This window comes from Thalassophryne amazonica, chromosome 15 (assembly GCF_902500255.1).
Source record: "Thalassophryne amazonica chromosome 15, fThaAma1.1, whole genome shotgun sequence".
Classification (NCBI taxonomy): Eukaryota; Metazoa; Chordata; class Actinopteri; order Batrachoidiformes; family Batrachoididae; genus Thalassophryne; species Thalassophryne amazonica.
The window spans coordinates 31813832-31833324 of NC_047117.1; the positions used below are offsets into that span (position 1 = coordinate 31813832).

General features: G+C 38.2%; 1 protein-coding gene across 1 annotated transcript; it reads left to right on the forward strand.

Moving 5' to 3' along the window:
- Nucleotides 1-1635: 1635 nt before the first annotated feature.
- sparcl1 (SPARC-like 1) lies at nucleotides 1636-18513 on the forward strand. The gene is made up of 11 exons (XM_034188133.1): nucleotides 1636-1736; nucleotides 6622-6677; nucleotides 6784-6849; nucleotides 6938-7909; nucleotides 8000-8108; nucleotides 12135-12256; nucleotides 12329-12449; nucleotides 12546-12682; nucleotides 15066-15214; nucleotides 15337-15485; nucleotides 17974-18513. The coding sequence occupies exons 2-11, from the start codon at nucleotides 6624-6626 to the stop codon at nucleotides 18000-18002; spliced, it is 1908 nt and encodes a 635-aa protein (XP_034044024.1). The 5' UTR covers nucleotides 1636-1736; nucleotides 6622-6623; the 3' UTR covers nucleotides 18003-18513.
- The last annotated feature ends 980 nt before the right edge of the window (nucleotides 18514-19493 follow it).

Genomic DNA, 19493 nt, shown 5'->3' on the forward strand with positions numbered 1-19493 from the left:
GACCATCTGGATGATCCAGAGGAGGCATGGGAGACGGTCATGTGGTCGGATGAGACCAGAATAGAGCTTTTTGGAATCAACTCCACTTACCATGTTTAGAGGATGAGAACAACCCCAAGAAAATCATTCGCAGGTGTTGAAATACTTATTTGCAGCAGTAACATACAAATAAATTATTTTAAAAAATCATACATTGTGATTTCTGGGGTTTTTTTTAGATCATGTCTCTCACAGTGGACATGCAGCTATGATGAAAATTTCAGACCCCTCCATGATTTCTAAGTGGGAGAACTTGCAAAATCGCAGGGTGTTCAAATACTTATTTTCCTCACTGTACATACCATCTCTGGTTCTCAAGACCAGGCACCTAGGTGGCTCTACTCTGCTCTTCTTTTTTTTTTTTTTTTTTAGATATTTAGATATACTTTAGTATACACTAGTAGAGTTCTACCTTAGAATTACTGAATTTTCATGTAAAAATATTGTACGGTGTAATCTAAGATGTAAAAAAAGGACCACATTTAACAAGTTGTTATTATCCGATGTCTGAAACGAAAAGAGCTGCTTTCCAATACATTTTTGAAAAGACTGAAACATTAATTGTAGAGGGGGTGTAGAAGTGACAGAGCGACATCTGGTGGAGAAAGTGTGTATTTTCGGTACTGCAGCCACACTTGATGATATGACCAAACCAAAATCAGCTGCTACTGGTCACACAAGAAAATGACAAATTCACACAAAAACAATCAAATGTACAGAAGTCGCAATGAACTTATTCACAGCAGCACGGTGGCTTAGTGGTTAGCACTGTTGCCTCACAGCAACGAGGTCATGGGATTGATTCCCACCTGTGGCTTTTCTGTGTGACCTTTGCATGTTTGTGTGGGTTTTCTCCCATGTTGCAAAAGAGATCTCAATGGGACTAACCTGGTTACATTAAATAAAAAAAATATGTGATTCTCATCAAAGACTCATCACAACTCACTCACACATTTTGTTTAAACACTGCCAGCCACATGATAGAGTGTGTGTGTGTGTGTGAGAGACAGAGAGAGAGAGAGAGAGAGCACAACAGAAAGACTTTAGATCTGATTTAGCACCAAATTTGGTGAAATAGTACAACTGAACATCAGCCAAGGACAAAATAATTTACTTTTGAGAAAAATCAAAGTTTCATATATGTGGTATCCATATTTAGAATGATTATTTTGAGGAACTGGTTAACGACACACCTCTGATTACCATTAAACACTAATATGAAGTCATATATCACTTTTATATTGGTCACCTTACCTTTGACTATTGGTGACCTTGAAAAGTCAATGCCATAACTGTTTCAGACAGTGGATTAAACATGGTGTGAGGAGTGTGTGTCAGTCAAGGATAAAGTGGTTCATCTTTGGACACAGATGATCAAATGTAAAGGCCATACAGAACACTGACTCACAAAGAATGAATTGTCATGAATCTGTGTCAAACATGTAAGTGCTGCATTCTGAGAGCAACTTCTGCTTTTTGAACTGTCTCTTAACAGTCTCTCCCTGTTACTTTAGAAGAGAAGTGTTGGCATCACAGACAGAAAAAAGTGTGTGTGTGCATGTGTATGCCGCGTGCATATGTATGTGTGGAGAGCGCGGACGCTGTCTTGAATCCAAAAGGACATTGTCACTGGTTCAGCACAGGCGTATTCTGGCATTTTGTGAGATTCATCTTTGTGTTGCAACTTCTAGCCTCAGGTAATACTTCATACTGCAATATTTCCACAATTTTTTAAAGATAATCATTAATAATCATTTAAAGATAATCAAACCGATGTACACCTGTGTGTGACATTTTGCAATCAAACCTAAAATACAGTGCTTATGTCAAATACTAACCCCATCATTGTGACAGTTATTATGTGGTGAACAAAACTTTCCTTTAATGCTCTTTACTGTCATTGTTTTTTTTTTTTTTTTTTTTTGCACTAATTGAGAGATTATTCACTTATTATCTAAAACTTTAACGTACATAGTACAGATAAATTGAAATGTCTGTTTACGCATGTCTGTGCACTATGAATGAGAGTATATTGCAGAACTGCAAAAATACCTTCACAGAATCAATTCATGAAATAGAAATATTCAACCCTGTCAGGTAATATCTGATTATAAATTATTTACAAATCAGAATATTCTAACAGGATATTTGTAATAATTTCAATTTTGTTATGAACAAGAATTGGTTAAAATGATCATTTATGGCTTTTATGGAATTCCATCTGGTTACCACCATTCATTTGGTTTTACTGGGTTTATCCGCAGAGCTATTGTTCTATTGGACAGCTCCAGTAATGTCTCTTTTGTTTCTGTGAACACAGACAAAAAAAACGTTGTGGACTTAGTCAACGTTTTCCAGTCTAGTAGCTTCTGATGTTTACTTTGGTCTTTCAATGTGACTTTGGAGAGAAAGGAACATCTCAGAGGCCTGTTGTCAAGGTTACAACCTTGACAACGGCAATGGTGAATCCTGCAGCTCAGTCAGTGCCAAATGTGTTGGTGACACACTCAGATCCACTTTTTAAAGTCTGGAATATCTGCCAAAATAAGATCATTTCGAAGTGAAGATTTTTAGGCACATTTTAAAGATGTTTCTCAACTTCTGATGAGTGTGAATTTGTATAAAATGTGGTGATTCACAATAATACAATACACAATAATAAGTAGAGGCTTAACAATACATGATGCTGAAATTGAAATTGTAAATGAAATAAAATCATCACACATCATTTATGATAAAACCAAAATGTCAAAATCCATTGCAATTCTGTACAATGCTCAAGATTTCCGCTCTCATTATTAATTAATTACTTTATATTTTGCATTAATAGCTTCATATATGACATATTGTATTGAGGTTTGGGGAAACACATATAAAACAAATATTAATTCGATGTTTCTATTGCAAAATAAAGCCATAAGAATTATCAGTAAAAAAGCTTACCGTGAGCCAACCAACCCATTATTTATTTGCTTAAATATTCTGAAATTCATGGACTTAGACATTACTTGTTACATAACAATACAAACTATTTACAAAGCAAAATAAATAAATAAATAAATAAATAAAAACAACTTTTTCCTCAACATGTCCTACCTGTTTAAAATGAACTCCAGTTATAATTTACACCACGTCACCACAACGCAAAGCTGGGGAACACATATTGTCACACGCGCTCCAATCACCCATGTGCAAGGCATGGTGGTGCACGTGTGTCTGCAAATGATGACAACATGGGGAAAAATAAAAAAACAAACTACATCACCTTTGGATTGCCCCCAACCATGTCTCAGCATGCACAGCGATGACCATGCAGTCAGAGCTGCACCTGACTGCTGTGTCATCGTTTCTCACAGCTGGAGAACACATAATGTGCCATGAAGAACATCATCTCTCAACATGCCACCGCAATGCACATGTGTGGGCGGGCTGTCATGACATGGCAAAAAAATAAAAACACATAAAATGTCATGTCCACCCTGTGAGTTATAGTCCACATGATGCAGTGTCCTTCGGGGCGCTGAGCACCGATTGGGGAGTGACAGCAGGATGCGCAGAGCCGGCCGATGTGTTCATGAAATGAACACATCAATTCATTCATGTCAGTTCATTAATTTCTTGTTTACGTCCATGGCCATGGTTCATGAACATAAAGGAACAGAAACACAATAATTCTTGTATTGTATGTTCTTTATAACAGGAATTCAATATTCTAACAGACAAAACGAAATCCATTTGTTTCCTCCATTCCACCACAGACCATCAAGTCATCAGGCATCATTACCAGTAACATGATTGTCTTACATTTCAACAGTATATTCATAACTATTAGAGAAAAAATTACTCATAACCATCCCAAAGACGTATCGTTATCTTTGGCTGCTTTCAGTGATGCCGGTATTTGGTTAGACTCTTTCTCTCCGATTGTTCTGTCTGAGTTATTTTCATTAGTTACTTCATCCAAACCATCAACATGTTTATTAGACCCCATTCCTACCAGGCTGCTCAAGGAAGCCCTACCATTATTTAATGCTTCGATCTTAAATATGATCAATCTATCTTTGTTAGTTGGCTATGTACCACAGGCTTTTAAGGTGGCAGTAATTAAACCATTACTTAAAAAGCCATCACTTGACCCAGCTATCTTAGCTAATTATAGGCCAATCTCCAACCTTCCTTTTCTCTCAAAAATTCTTGAAAGGGTAGTTGTAAAACAGCTAACTGATCATCTGCAGAGGAATGGTCTATTTGAAGAGTTTCAGTCAGGTTTTAGAATTCATCATAGTACAGAAACAGCATTAGTGAAGGTTACAAATGATCTTCTTATGGCCTCGGACAGTGGACTCATCTCTGTGCTTGTTCTGTTAGACCTCAGTGCTGCTTTTGATACTGTTGACCATAAAATTTTATTACAGAGATTAGAGCATGCCATAGGTATTAAAGGCACTGCGCTGCGGTGGTTTGAATCATATTTGTCTAATAGATTACAATTTGTTCATGTAAATGGGGAATCTTCTTCACAGACTAAAGTTAATTATGGAGTTCCACAAGGTTCTGTGCTAGGACCAATTTTATTCACTTTATACATGCTTCCCTTAGGCAGTATTATTAGATGGTATTGCTTAAATTTTCATTGTTACGCAGATGATACCCAGCTTTATCTATCCATGAAGCCAGAGGACACACACCAATTAGCTAAACTGCAGGATTGTCTTACAGACATAAAGACATGGATGACCTCTAATTTCCTGCTTTTAAACTCAGATAAAACTGAAGTTATTGTACTTGGCCCCACAAATCTTAGAAACATGGTGTCTAACCACATCCTTACTCTGGATGGCATTACCCTGACCTCTAGTAATACTGTGAGAAATCTTGGAGTCATTTTTGATCAGGATATGTCATTCAAAGCGCATATTAAACAAATATGTAGGACTGCTTTTTTGCATTTACGCAATATCTCTAAAATCAGAAAGGTCTTGTCTCAGAGTGATGCTGAAAAACTAATTCATGCATTTATTTCCTCTAGGCTGGACTATTGTAATTCATTATTATCAGGTTGTCCTAAAAGTTCCCTAAAAAGCCTTCAGTTAATTCAAAATGCTGCAGCTAGAGTACTGACGGGGACTAGAAGGAGAGAGCATATCTCACCCATATTGGCCTCTCTTCATTGGCTTCCTGTTAATTCTAGAATAGAATTTAAAATTCTTCTTCTTACTTATAAGGTTTTGAATAATCAGGTCCCATCTTATCTTAGGGACCTCGTAGTACCATATCACCCCAATAGAGCGCTTCGCTTTCAGACTGCAGGCTTACTTGTAGTTCCTAGGGTTTGTAAGAGTAGAATGGGAGGCAGAGCCTTCAGCTTTCAGGCTCCTCTCCTGTGGAACCAGCTCCCAATTCAGATCAGGGAGACAGACACCCTCTCTACTTTTAAGATTAGGCTTAAAACTTTCCTTTTTGCTAAAGCTTATAGTTAGGGCTGGATCAGGTGACCCTGAACCATCCCTTAGTTATGCTGCTATAGACGTAGACTGCTGGGGGGTTCCCATGATGCACTGTTTCTTTCTCTTTTTGCTCTGTATGCGCCACTCTGCATTTAATCATTAGTGATCGATCTCTGCTCCCCTCCACAGCATGTCTTTTTCCTGGTTCTCTCCCTCAGCCCCAACCAGTCCCAGCAGAAGACTGCCCCTCCCTGAGCCTGGTTCTGCTGGAGGTTTCTTCCTGTTAAAAGGGAGTTTTTCCTTCCCACTGTAGCCAAGTGCTTGCTCACAGGGGGTCGTTTTGACCGTTGGGGTTTTACATAATTATTGTATGGCCTTGCCTTACAATATAAAGCGCCTTGGGGCAACTGTTTGTTGTGATTTGGCGCTATATAAAAAAATTGATTGATTGATTGATTGATTGTTGTTATAATGTTCTGTGCTCTCTCATATTTGGTCCTTACACATTTCCTTTGATTTACACAACATTTAATTGCACCCACTGCTGTGTGAGTGCGATGTGGTATCACACCTCCCGCGTGGTTGGACTGTGTTCGTGCATGTGCACACGACCGTGCATGAAACCATTGCTGCGGGATCTTATGACATCTGTACACAGCTGTCTGACTGTCTGTCCCTCCTGACAGCGGCTGGAACTTTTTGAGGTTCACCAATTCGGCCCTTTATGGGGAGGTGATTGTCTAGTGGTTAAGGCATTGGGCTTGAGACTAGAAGATCCTCGGTTCAAATGCAGGCCTGACTGGTAAATCACTAAGGGTCCTTGGGCAAGGTCTTTAATGCCCTATTGCTCCCGGTGTGTAGTGAGCGCCTTGTATGGGAGCACCCTCACATTGAGGTGAATGTGAGGCATTATTTGTAAAGCGCTTTGAGCGTCTGATGCAGATAGAAAACCACTGTATAAATACAATCCATTTACCATTTACAATTTTTTGGCTTTTTTCGTCCGGTTTTGGTCTCATTCCCCCAACTTCATGTTATTTGTGAGGGGGCAATACATATGTCCCTCAAGCTAATGCTTAGCATGTGTGACTTTGACATTTGCCAAATATTGAAACTTCTCATTTCCTTTTCCCAGGCATGAAGATCTGCTTGGTGTTTATTTGTTTGTTTGCTGTCACATTTTCTCTCTCTGTGAGTAACACAACTATGACTGCTTTCCCATGCATTACACATTGCTGACTTCTTTTTTAAATTCTCTGAATGGATAATCATTAATAATTATTTTTGTTGTGCTCAGGTAAAAAGTAAACATGGTGGAAAACATCATGCATCACCGAAGAATTTACACCCAGTCAAAGAGAAGGTAAAGCAGGTTCCATCCATTCCTTTTCTAAACCATCTTATTGCAGTAGTCACTCACTGTCTGGTCCTTTTTGTATTTCCTGGTGAAGGACATCATCACAGAGGAGGCTGATGATGCCCAGGTCATACCATCTATATTCCCATTTGAAGCCAGCAGCCTGGAAAACAAAGATGAGGAAATGCAGCAAGAGGACAATGCCAACGCCAACAAGGAGGACAGAAAGGTGATGGTGGTGGAAAAGAGTGACACAAACACTGCAATCTTGCTGAGTGAGGAGGAGCTGATGGACCTCCTGAAGAAAGAGCAAGAGGACGAGGTCAAGCTGGATAAAGGCAAGGATGAGGAAGATGAGATGGACAATGTGTTTGAAACGGCGGAAAATATCGAAGAGACGACAGACAAGGATCAAGAGAGCAAGGAAGATGCTCAAGTGATGAAGAAAGAGGATGAGGAAAAGGCAAGAAAATCTGTCGGTACTGTGATGGAGGAGCTGGAGGGCAGCACAGGGACCGAGAACCTGGTTGATCTTGACTACGCTGCCGATAGCGGCGTTTTACAATATCTTCAGATCAGAACCACCACCACAAAGCCAAAAACTGACACAAACCTGCTTCTGTCAAAAGTCTCACATGAGGAAATCCAGGAGAAAGAAAATCTGGATGACAATAAAGGAGAAAAACAAAACACAAAGACAGAGGAGAGTGATGAGGACATGGATAAGAAGGAGCTTCAAGAAGATGACAAAGACTCTGAAGATTCCCATGATAGCGAAATAAGTGCCAGCAGAGAAGAACCAAAGGACTCCCAAGATCCTGATATAAGTGTAGAGACTGAGATGTGGTCAAGGCTAAAGGTAAATAGAGGAGAAGAGGAGAAAAACAAGAATGACAGTGGAAGGGTCACAAAGGGGAAGACAAAGAAACACAAGAAGAAGCAGAGATTGAGGAAACACTCTCCTCAAAGGGACGAGACACTTCTGGAACTGAGTCCTCAGGAATCAGATGACAGCAGCACTGACAGCACAGGCAACAAAATTAAGAGAAGAAGAGCTGGAAAATGGGTACTGCACACAACCTACACATTAACTACACCTTCTATCATAATGATTTTATTACCTTGTAACTTGTATTTACATTTTTCACATTTCTAGGGTCCTTTAGTTGGTATGAACCCAGTGCAGATAAGAGCCGCGGTGGATCTTTACCTCAGCTCCTGGCCCTCTCGTTTTGGCAATGTGCCTCACCCAGAATCCTCTGCTGGTTGGTGTCCTATTCAACATTTTCATCACCATAGCGATTAACTCCCTATCTCAACAGTCTCGGGGTGAATTTGCTGACTGTCTAAATCTATTGAAACCTGCGCCTAACGAGGAGCACTCCAACCAAAACACGACTTCACAGGCTTAAGGAGTCAATGTGCGCGATCATGTTGAATTAAAGTGCTATGTAATCTCAGAGGGTGTTGGAATGCAGGTGGTGATGTGTGCTGGCTTCCATTTTCACCGTCTACCACATGAAAACGAATTATTGAAATCACCACAAAAATGTAGCATGTTGTAGGTACGGTGTAGCCAGAAAATCCTGTTCCTCAAATTTCCTCAAAATTCTACACACAATACCCCATAACGACAATGTGAAAAAAGTTTTTTTTTATTTTTGCAAATTTATTAAAAAAAAAGAAGAAATCACGCATACATACAGCAGTGTTCAGAATAATAGAAGTGCTATGTGACTAAAAAGATTAATCCAGGTTTTGAGTATATTTCTCATTGTTACATGGGAAACAAGGTACCAGTAGATTCAGCAGATTCTCACACATCCAACAAGACCAAGCATTCATGATATGCACACTCTTAAGGCTATGAAATTGGGCTATTAGTAAAAAAAAGTAGAAAAGGGGGTGTTAATAATAATAGTAGCATCTGCTGTTGACGCTACAAACTCAAAACTATTATGTTCAAACTACTTTTTTAGCAATCCTGTGAATCACTAAACTAGTATTTAGTTGTATAACCACAGTTTTTCATGATTTCTTCACATCTGCGAGGCATTAATTTTGTTGGTTTGGAACCAAGATTTTGCTCGTTTACTAGTGTGCTTGGGGTCACTGTCTTGTTGAAACACCCATTTCAAGGGCATGTCCTCTTCAGCATAAGGCAACATGACCTCTTTAAGTATTTTGACATATCCACAATGATCCATGATACCTGGTATGCGATATATAGGCCCAACACCATAGTAGGAGAAACATGCCCATATCATGATGCTTGCACCACCATGCTTCACTGTCTTCACTGTGAACTGTGGCTTGAATTCATAGTTTGGGGGTCGTCTCACAAACTGTCTGCGGCCCTTAGACCCAAAAAGAACAATTATACTCTCCTTAGTCCACAAAATATTCCTCCATTTCTCTTTAGGCCAGTTGATGTTTTCTTTGGCATATTGTAACCTCTTCTGCACATGTCTTAATAGGGGGACTTTGTGGGGGATTCTTGCAAATAAATTAGCTTCACCCAGGCGTCTTCTAACTGTCACAGCACTTACAGATAACTCCAGACTGTCTTTGATCATCCTGGAGCTTCATCCTTAAACAATCAATCAATCAATTTTATTTATATAGCGCCAAATCACAACAAACAGTTGCCCCAAGGCACTTTATATTGTAAGGCAAGGCCATACAATAATTACGTAAAAACCCCAACGGTCAAAACGACCCCCTGTGAGCCAGCACTTGGCGACAGTGGGAAGGAAAACCCCCCTTTTAACAGGAAAAAACCTCCAGCAGAACCAGGCTCAGGGAGGGGCAGTCTTCTGCTAGGACTGGTTGGGGCTGAGGGAGAGAACCAGGAAAAAGACATGCTGTGGAGGGGAGCAGAGATCAATCACTAATGATTAAATGCAGAGTGGTGCATACAGAGCAAAAAGAGAAAGAAACACTCAGTGCATCATGGGAACCCCCCAGCAGTCTAAGTCTATAGCAACATAACTAAGGGATGGTTCAGGATCACCTGATCCAGCCCTAACTATAAGCTTTAGCAAAAAGGAAAGTTTTAAGCCTAATCTTAAAAGTAGAGAGGGTGTCTGTCTCCCTGATCTGAATTGGGAGCTGGTTCCACAGGAGAGGAGCCTGAAAGCTGAAGGCTCTGCCTCCCATTCTACTCTTACAAACCCTAGGAACTACAAGTAAGCCTGCAGTCTGAGAGCGAAGCGCTCTATTGGGGTGACATGTTACTATGAGGTCCCTAAGATAAGATGGGACCTGATTATTCAAAACCTTATAAGTAAGAAGAAGAATTTTAAATTATATTCTACAATTAACAGGAAGCCAATGAAGAGAGGCCAATATGGGTGAGATATGCTCTCTCCTTCTAGTCCCTGTTAGTACTCTAGCTGCAGCATTTTGAATTAACTGAAGGCTTTTCAGGGAACTTTTAGGACAACCTGATAATAATGAATTACAATAGTCCAGCCTAGAGGAAATAAATGCATGAATTAGTTTTTCAGCATCACTCTGAGACAAGACCTTTCTAATTTTAGAGATATTGCATAAATGCAAAAAAGCAGTCCTACATATTTGTTTAATATGCGCATTGAATGACATATCCTGATCAAAAATGACTCCAAGATTTCTCACAGTATTACTAGAGGTCAGGGTAATGCCATCCAGAGTAAGGATCTGGTTAGACACCATGTTTCTAAGATTTGTGGGGCCAAGTACAATAACTTCAGTTTTATTTGAGTTTAAAAGCAGGAAATTAGAGGTCATCCATGTCTTTATGTCTGTAAGACAATCCTGCAGTTTAGCTAACTGGTGTGTGTCCTCTGGCTTCATGGATAGATAAAGCTGGGTATCATCTGTGTAACAATGAAAATTTAAGCAATGCTGTCTAATAATACTGCCTAAAGTGAATAAAATTGGTCCTAGCACAGAACCTTGTGGAACTCCATAATTAACCTTAGTCTGTGAAGACGATTCCCCATTTACATGAACAAATTGTAATCTATTAGATAAATATGATTCAAACCACCACAGCGCAGTGCCTTTAATACCTATGGCATGCTCTAATCTCTGTAATCAAATTTTATGGTCAACAGTATCAAAAGCAGCACTGAGGTCTAACAGAACAAGCACAGAGATGAGTCCACTGTCTGAGGCCATAAGAAGATCATTTGTAACCTTCACTAATGCTGTTTCTGTACTATGATGAATTCTAAAACCTGACTGAAACTCTTCAAATAGACCATTCCTCTGCAGATGATCAGTTAGCTGTTTTACAACTACCCTTTCAAGAATTTTTGAGAGAAAAGGAAGGTTGGAGATTGGCCTATAATTAGCTAAGATAGCTGGGTCAAGTGATGGCTTTTTAAGTAATGGTTTAATTACTAACACGGGACACCTGATTCACACCTGTTTGTTCCACAAAATTGAAGAACTCACTGACTGAATGCCACACTACTATTATTGTGAACACCCCTTTTCTACTTTTTTTTTTTTTTTTTTACTAATAACCCAATTTCATAGCCTTAAGAGTGTGCATATCATGAATGCGTAGTCTTGTTGGATTTGTGAGAATCTACTGAATCTACTGGTACCTTGTTTCCCATGTAACAATAAGAAATATACTCAAAACCTGGATTAATCTTTTTAGTCACATAGCACTACTATTATTCTGAATTATACTGTAAGTATTCACAGCCTTTGCCATGAAGCTCAAAACTGAGCTCAGGTGCATCTTGTTTTCAGTGATCATCCTTGAGATGTTTCAACAGCTTAATTGGAGTCCACCTGGGGTAAATTCAGTTGATTGGACATGATCTGGAAAGGAACACACCTGTCTACATATAAGGTCCCACAGTTGACAGTGCATGTCAGAGCACAAACCAAGCAAGTTAAAGGAATTGTCTGTAGACCTCCGAGACAGGATTGTCTCAAGGTCCAAATCTGGGGAAGGGTACAGAAACATTTCTGGTGTACAGGTGTACTGTCTCAGTCAAATTCCCCACCTGACACTGTCCCCGGAGTGGGTCGGGCACTTGACACCAGAAGCGAGAGCTGCTCGGGGCTCACCTCACCAGCTGTAGTGAACATCCCCACCCCCAAAAAAGTAATAATATTATAATTTTGTGGTGATAGGGTTTGTGATCAAGATTTCCTGAAGTAACTGATCCGTAAACTGAAATCTGTAAACTACTTAAACTGATGTATTGTGAGACCTGCCTTCACATTTAGATATTTTTTCCATATTCATGATTTGGAGGTTAAGAAGACTTTATCTTTTCTCTCAGACTCTTGTGACAGCTTCCACTGTAAACGTGGAAAGACGTGCAAACTTGATACAGACAATAAACCACGCTGTGTGTGCCAAGAACCGTCAGAATGTCCTCACAGCGTGAATGGCTTCGATCACGTAAGCATGGATTTAAGTGGATTTAAATGTTTGTGTGTTGCATTTAATTGCCTGATTGTTCTGTTCATTTAGGTTTGTGGGACCGACAATCATACGTACGACACTTCCTGTGAATTGTTTGCCACTAAATGTAAACTTGAGGGCACAAAGCAAGGACACAGACTTCACCTGGACTACACCGGCTCGTGCAAATGTACGAGTTGCAGTTTGGCTTTTTTACAGACCATGGCTAACACAAACATGTTGTTAGAAAATGTATTTGTCAGTGATCTGTGCCTTTCTGTTACAGTGATTCCTGCATGTGTGGACAATGAGCTGGTCCAGTTCCCTCTGAGAATGAGAGACTGGCTGAAAAATGTACTGCTGCAACTCTATGACCACGACTCCACGTCGACCGCCTTCCTCACTCCTAAACAACGTTTTAGAGTAAGACTACTCCCTATTATTCATATATAGCTCTATGCAACAATTTTTGACACCGTATAATTTTAATAAAAATCTAGGATGGTGTTTGTCTCTATGAAAGAGTAGTGATGTTCTTACCAACAGAAAAAAATTGAATCAGTCCCACATTGAGTCTGGTCTGCTTGAGATTTCTTCCTCAAATCATCAGAGGGAGTTTATCCTTACCACTCTCGCCTGTGTGCTTGCTCTGGGGGTTGGTAAGGTTCGACCTTACTCATGTGAAGCACCCTGAAGCAACTTTGTTGTGATTTGGCACTATATAAATGAAAATGAATTAAATTAAGTATAACATAGTAATTTGATACTGATTATCGTGTTATAACTTGTAAATCTTTATGTTAAATTGAGATCTTATGTTATTACAAAATACAGACTTATCACATGGTAATGTGATACTGATTATCATGTTATAACTTGAAAAATGTTACATTATATTGAGATCTTATGTTATTACAAGATACAGACTTATCACATGATAATGTGATGCTGATTATTATGTAATAACCTGAAACATTTTATGATATATTGAGACCTTATCATGTATTTATGTGACACAGACTCATCAAATGGTAAAGTGATACTGATTATCGTGTTATAACTTGAAAATCTTTATGTTAAATTGAGATCTTATGTTATTACAAAGTACAGATGTATCACATGGTAATGTGATACTGATTATCATGTTATAACTTGAAAAATGTTACATTATATTGAGATCTTATGTTATTACAAGATACAGACTTATCACATGATAATGTGATGCTGATTATTATGTAATAACTTGAAACATTTTATGATATAATGAGACCTTATCATGTATTTATGTGACACAGACACATCACATGGTAATGTGATATTGATTATCATGCTATAAATTGAAAAACTTTATGTTAAATTGCGATCTTATGCTATTACGAAATACAGATTGATCACATGGTAATGTGATACTGATTTTCATGTAACACATTACTTGAATTTTTTTGTGTTAATGAAATAAGTTGCTGCCATGTGGTGTCAAGGATTTTTAATGATGGAAGCAGCTGATCTCAATTGGATCATTTAGCTTGAACACCTTGAGCAATGTGTTCATATTAATAAAGACAGAGTCAGTTAGTTGTCTGTAGGCACATTTCCGTTACCCCCAAATTGTCCAAACTGAAGTAGAGAATTGAGAAAAGGCTTAATAGAAACACATTTATTTTGAAAAAGCCTTATTTTGAAAAAGTGGAATGGAAACAATTTTTACACTATTACAGTTCAGATGACGTACAGATGTGAATGAAGTAAGAGACATGGAAATATTGGATAAAAAAAACCACTGAAATGCTAATATTTAGCAGAACTGTCACCAGAGAGTCTCACTAAAATTACAGTTCCTTCAAGAGGATAAAACCAAGTAGTCATATTACATAACTCAATGGAAACAGTCATTTAGTTATTATTTTTTTTCTTAAAGAAAACAATTATTTTATGAAAATATCACTAAAACTTTGCACAAATCTGTAATGGACACCCAGCTAGTATTCAGTGATTTCTTTTCGTTGCCTGTAATGCCATGAATGCATGACCAATTTATTTTATTTTTTCTGCAAATGTCACCAGGGGTCATGTATAATAAACAATGAGCCATTAGCTATAGTGAGGCAAATAAGTATTTGATCCACTGTCGATTTTGGAAGTTTCCCCCACTTACAAAGAATGGAGAGCTCGGTAATTTTTATCATAGGTACACTTCAACTGTGAGAGCCAGAACCGAAAAAAAAAATAATCAGAAAATCAATTTGTATGATTTTTAAATAATTAATTTGCGCAAAAATAAAGTTTAACAAGCTCTAAATCTCTTACTCTGTCCACACATACAGTGCAATGTATTTTAGGATGCCATATGACTCTTTCTGTACATCACATGATCTATAATTGTGGAAAAAGTGTTTCCGTTGCAGTTTTGCAAAAATATGGCCTTTTAAAACTACCTGAAAAACCAACTTGAACCAACATAAAAAATATTTTTAGGATATTTGGAAAATGCCTGTGTTTTTCAATTTGGACATAAATTCCCTCTAATTAAAGCTGAACATATCCAGCTAACCCTGATGATTGTGTTTCACATCCATTGTGCTGATAAACAAAATGATGCAACTGGAGTCATTGTCCAGTTATTTACAGACCCAGCTGTATGCTGGGAAACTAATGTGGATAATGCAGGACAGGTGTGAAGGATGCAGAATGGCCAGTTTGAAATGACCAGATGTTCACGCATGACCCTGAAGAATCGACTCTGATAAATGAACCAGTGAGGATGTTGTAGCCATGGCAACCTCTAAACAAATTGCTGTAATTCCAGGTGAAGAAAATCTATGAGAGTGAGCGGCGGCTTCATGCCGGTGATCACGCTGTCAAGCTGCTCGTTCAGGATTTTGAGAAGAACTACAACATGTACATCTACCCTGTCCACTGGCAGTTCGCTCAGCTGGACCAGCACCCTTCTGATAGGTATGCACTCGTATTTCTACCTGATGCAGACACAAACACAAGAACCTATTCGGCAGCTTAATCGTAATGTGTCCATGCTGTATTTACCTTGGTGTTGTTCCTCATATTGTTCCGTTGTGTAGATTCCTGTCGCACTCAGAGCTGGCCCCGCTGAGGGTTCCTCTCGTGCCGATGGAGCACTGCACCTCTCGCTTCTTCCAGGAGTGTGATGCAGACAAGGACAAACAAGTGTCCTTTAAAGAGTGGACATCCTGTTTTGGTATCAAAGATGGTAAGTCAATCAATCAATCAGTTTTATTTATATAGCGCCAAATCACAACAAACAGTTGCCCCAAGGCGCTTTATATTGTAAGGCAAGGCCATACAATAATTACCTAAAAACCCCAACGGTCAAAACGACCCCCTGTGAGCAAACACTTGGCGACAGTGGGAAGGAAAAACTCCCTTTTAACAGGAAGAAACCTCCAGCAGAACCAGGCTCAGGGAGGGGCAGTCTTCTGCTGGGACTGGTTGGGGCTGAGGGAGAGAACCAGGAAAAAGACATGCTGTGGAGGGGAGCAGAGATCGATCACTAATGATTAAATGCAGAGTGGTGCATACAGAGCAAAAAGAGAAAGAAACACTCAGTGCATCATGGGAACCCCCCAGCAGTCTAAGTCTATAGCAGCATAACTAAGGGATGGTTCAGGGTCACCTGATCCAGCCCTAACTATAAGCTTTAGCAAAAAGAAAACTTTTAAGCCTAATCTTAAAAGTAGTGAGGGTGTCTGTCTCCCTGATCCGAATTGGGAGCTGGTTCCACAGGAGAGGAGCCTGAAAGCTGAAGGCTCTGCCTCCCATTCTACTCTTACAAACCCTAGGAACTACAAGTAAGCCTGCAGTCTGAGAGCGAAGCGCTCTACTGGGGTGATATGGTACTATGAGGTCCCTAAGATAAGATGGGACCTGATTATTCAAAACCTTATAAGTAAGAAGAAGAATTTTAAATTCTATTCTAGAATTAACAGGAAGCCAATGAAGAGAGGCCAATATGGGTGAGATATGCTCACCCATAAGTCCGGTGTGAACTTGCAGCAGACATGTCAAATTAAATAATTGCATGTACTGTAGGTTATATTTGTTTGCGTTCTCTGTGTTTTCAAGCATTTTCTCAATTTGTAATGTTTTATTGATGCACCTACCAGCTGTAGAATTGATGCAGGTGTTTTTGTGTGCATAAGCATTTTCTGCATTTTGCAAATCTTTTAATTTGGAAGTGTTGTTTCCTCTATTGCCAAAGAAAAATGCTCTCTACTGCCCCGTTGTGGCTACTTAGTATATAAAATTGCCTGGCTGGCTGTAGAAAATTCAACAATTTTGGAATTCTGAATTTGAATTTTTTGCAAAAATGTTCAATAACCCAATATTACAAAAGAAGGAAAAATTGAATCAAAGTTGAAAAAAAAAAATCAATATTTCCTAACAAAATATCAAATATCAACACAGCTAAACCCATCAACAAAGAAGCTAGAAAACACTCATACTTGAGCAAGGGTACAGCTGTTTGTGTTTATCTGTCTTTATCAATGGAGTTATAGTGCAGTAGGGGGCGCTGTTTCATAGTAATAAAAAGTACATCAATGAGGGGCGTTTTAAAATATCAGTTGAAGTTGATCCCAGATCCACATCTGCCTCAAAGTATTGTGAGTTGTTCACTTTCACCAAAGTACTACCTTGTCAGCAAATGTTAATGTTTTTGAGATACACTGCAATTTTTTTTAAAGAAATAAAGAAAGACAAAATAAATGGGACTTGAACTATTGCATCCTGTTTGACAGTGTCTATAATTTTTACTTAATTTTTTCTTGAAAATGACTAAACAGTTTAAGTGGTTTATATTTGTCTTACACATTAGTGGGGCGGCATAGCAAAACAATTGTTCATTTTGTGATAAAAGCATGGAATTTGACACACATATTCTAAATTAACTAATGTTTATTTTCAGATATGGAACCATCCTGGAGCAGTCAGTAAAGAATTACACAGCAGTCAAAATTTAAAAATGCTCCAATCATATTGAAAAATATTCCACATTATTTCGCTGATCATAACTTTTCCAAAAAGGTATAGTTTTGACTATCTATGACTGAATATTCTGGAGTTATGAGGTAAAAACAGCAAAAATGGTGGCAAAGTTCAGTTTCAGTTTGTACTGAGGTCAGAAGTTAAAGTTGCTACAATTTTGGTAAAAGGTGATGCGAATTACTGGTTGAAATAAAAGGATTAATAAATCGAATAGTTTTGACTGTGTTGAATGCTTGGTCTCCAAAGTAAAGGTCAAACAAGGTCGATGTCCAGTGGATTCTATGATGTATGACATATGTTACCCCGTAACATGATAACTAAGCATGACACATGGTGCAAACTATTCCTTTTTAAAATGCTATTAACTCAACCAATAATTTGCATAATTTCTTACCAAACCAATGATGTGGTATATTTTTTAAACATGATTGGAGCATTTTTAAATTTTGACCCCTGTGTAATTCCTTATTGACCCCTGTAGCTCATTAGAAGTCAGCTCCAGGATGATCTGGATCTGGAAATAAACATTAGTTAATTTAGAATATGTGTGCCAAATTCCATGCTTTTATCACAAAATGAACAATTTTAATGTAAATTTTAGCTAAGCTTCACCACTACATGTGAATTTACATACTTTGTACATGCAAAACGCCGGCAAAAATAAAATTAATTTATTGCATGTATTTTCTTCACAGAGGACACGGATGTCAAGCTGCTATTCTGAGCTTCATTTTGAGCTTCATCTGTTCCACCACTTTGGGAAGTGTGCTCCCTCTGTGCAATCTGAGAGAAGTTACAAGGCTCAAGGACAAAAATTAAAAAACTGTGATGGGGAACACTGTGCAGTCACTGTACTTTAGGCACAACAAGTAGAACAGCTGCATTAGATAAGGAAGACTTGTGTTCATACAATGTTTAAAGGAAATGCATTCTGAGTTTACAAAATGTCAGTGTGTAGGTATAGTAGCGATATGTACCGTATGCTACAATTTTTTGTTTTAAAGGATGAGGCCACTTATTTCTTTAAAAACAGCAATGTAGTCGCTAAAATGCACAGCTTCGATGCAAATAACCTTTTAGCAGGATGGCACCTGTCATATTTAAACATTCACAATTGAGCCTCTGAGTGCTGTACGTACTCTCTACTGTATCCCTTTTATGAAAAATTCATTTAGGAAGGAATGAATGAGTGTTAATGCGGCATGTGTTCCGTAACTAATAAAAAGGCACTAGAGCTTTTAAATTGCAATGAATAACACAAGCAATGTCCTTTTTAAGATGTAGTATGTTCACAGAAGAAATAACAACACTTTGAAATAAGGGTAATTTCATTGACATTAGTAATACGCAGAAAATAACAGTCAATAAATATTTAACAGTTCAACAATAACTACTGTGTTAAGTAATCATTTATTAATGGAATTAATGTCAGTAATAAGAATAAACCAATAATTAAGTTAAAGTTAAATAATTTATTTCACAACCATTTACTAGTCACATTCTGGATCTTTATAAGCTGTTAAATAATCTGGAAATTATGTAATTCCTTAGTCAGGGGCAGATCCTTGGGGGTAGGATGGTGGTGGTGGTGGGGTTCATGCCCTCTCCTTCATGGACCAAAATAAATAAATAAGTAAGTAATTAAATAAATAAATAAATAAACATTTTCTTGTATGTGCACAAAGACATTCAATGTGACTACAGTGCCATTATTGACAAGTACAGCACAAAACATCCACGCTGAATGCTGTTTCTGAACCCTCTAATCAGCAACAAGTGACTCAGTGAGACACATTTGTACTAGATCATGATTCAGCAAGGTGTAGCAAGGGTGTTCACTGTTTTAACCACAGACATTTCAGATGTTTGCTGTTACTTGTCATAGCATCACACTGGAGATTGTACAATACAAGTTCATATGAATAAAAAACAGGTTATAAGGTATCTTTTCTCTGCGTTGTATTTTGTGGTGAAATTTGCATGAAAATGCAGGAAATGACTCCTACAAATTCCAAAATTTCTGCGGGCATCAACCCCAGATGCTCTCTAGGGAAGTGTTCACCAATATACCCCCCCTTTACAAAGTCCTGGATCTGCCCCTGTTAGCAAACATAAATACCCTGAATAAATTATTATTAAACACAATATAGTCTTAATTTACTTAGTTAATGCCTATTACAGCATTAGTTAATGTACCATTTTTGAAAAACATGTC

What these genes read in the sequence shown, in the direction of transcription:
- sparcl1 (XM_034188133.1), top strand. Translation starts at nt 6,624, where the DNA reads ATGAAGATCTGCTTGGTGTTTATTTGTTTGTTTGCTGTCACATTTTCT. An exon ending in CTCCTAAACAACGTTTTAGA is followed by an intron (nt 12,683 to 15,065) that starts GTAAGACTACTC and finishes CTGTAATTCCAG; the next exon opens with GTGAAGAAAATCTATGAGAG. An exon ending in CTGTTTTGGTATCAAAGATG is followed by an intron (nt 15,486 to 17,973) that starts GTAAGTCAATCA and finishes TTTTCTTCACAG; the next exon opens with AGGACACGGATGTCAAGCTG.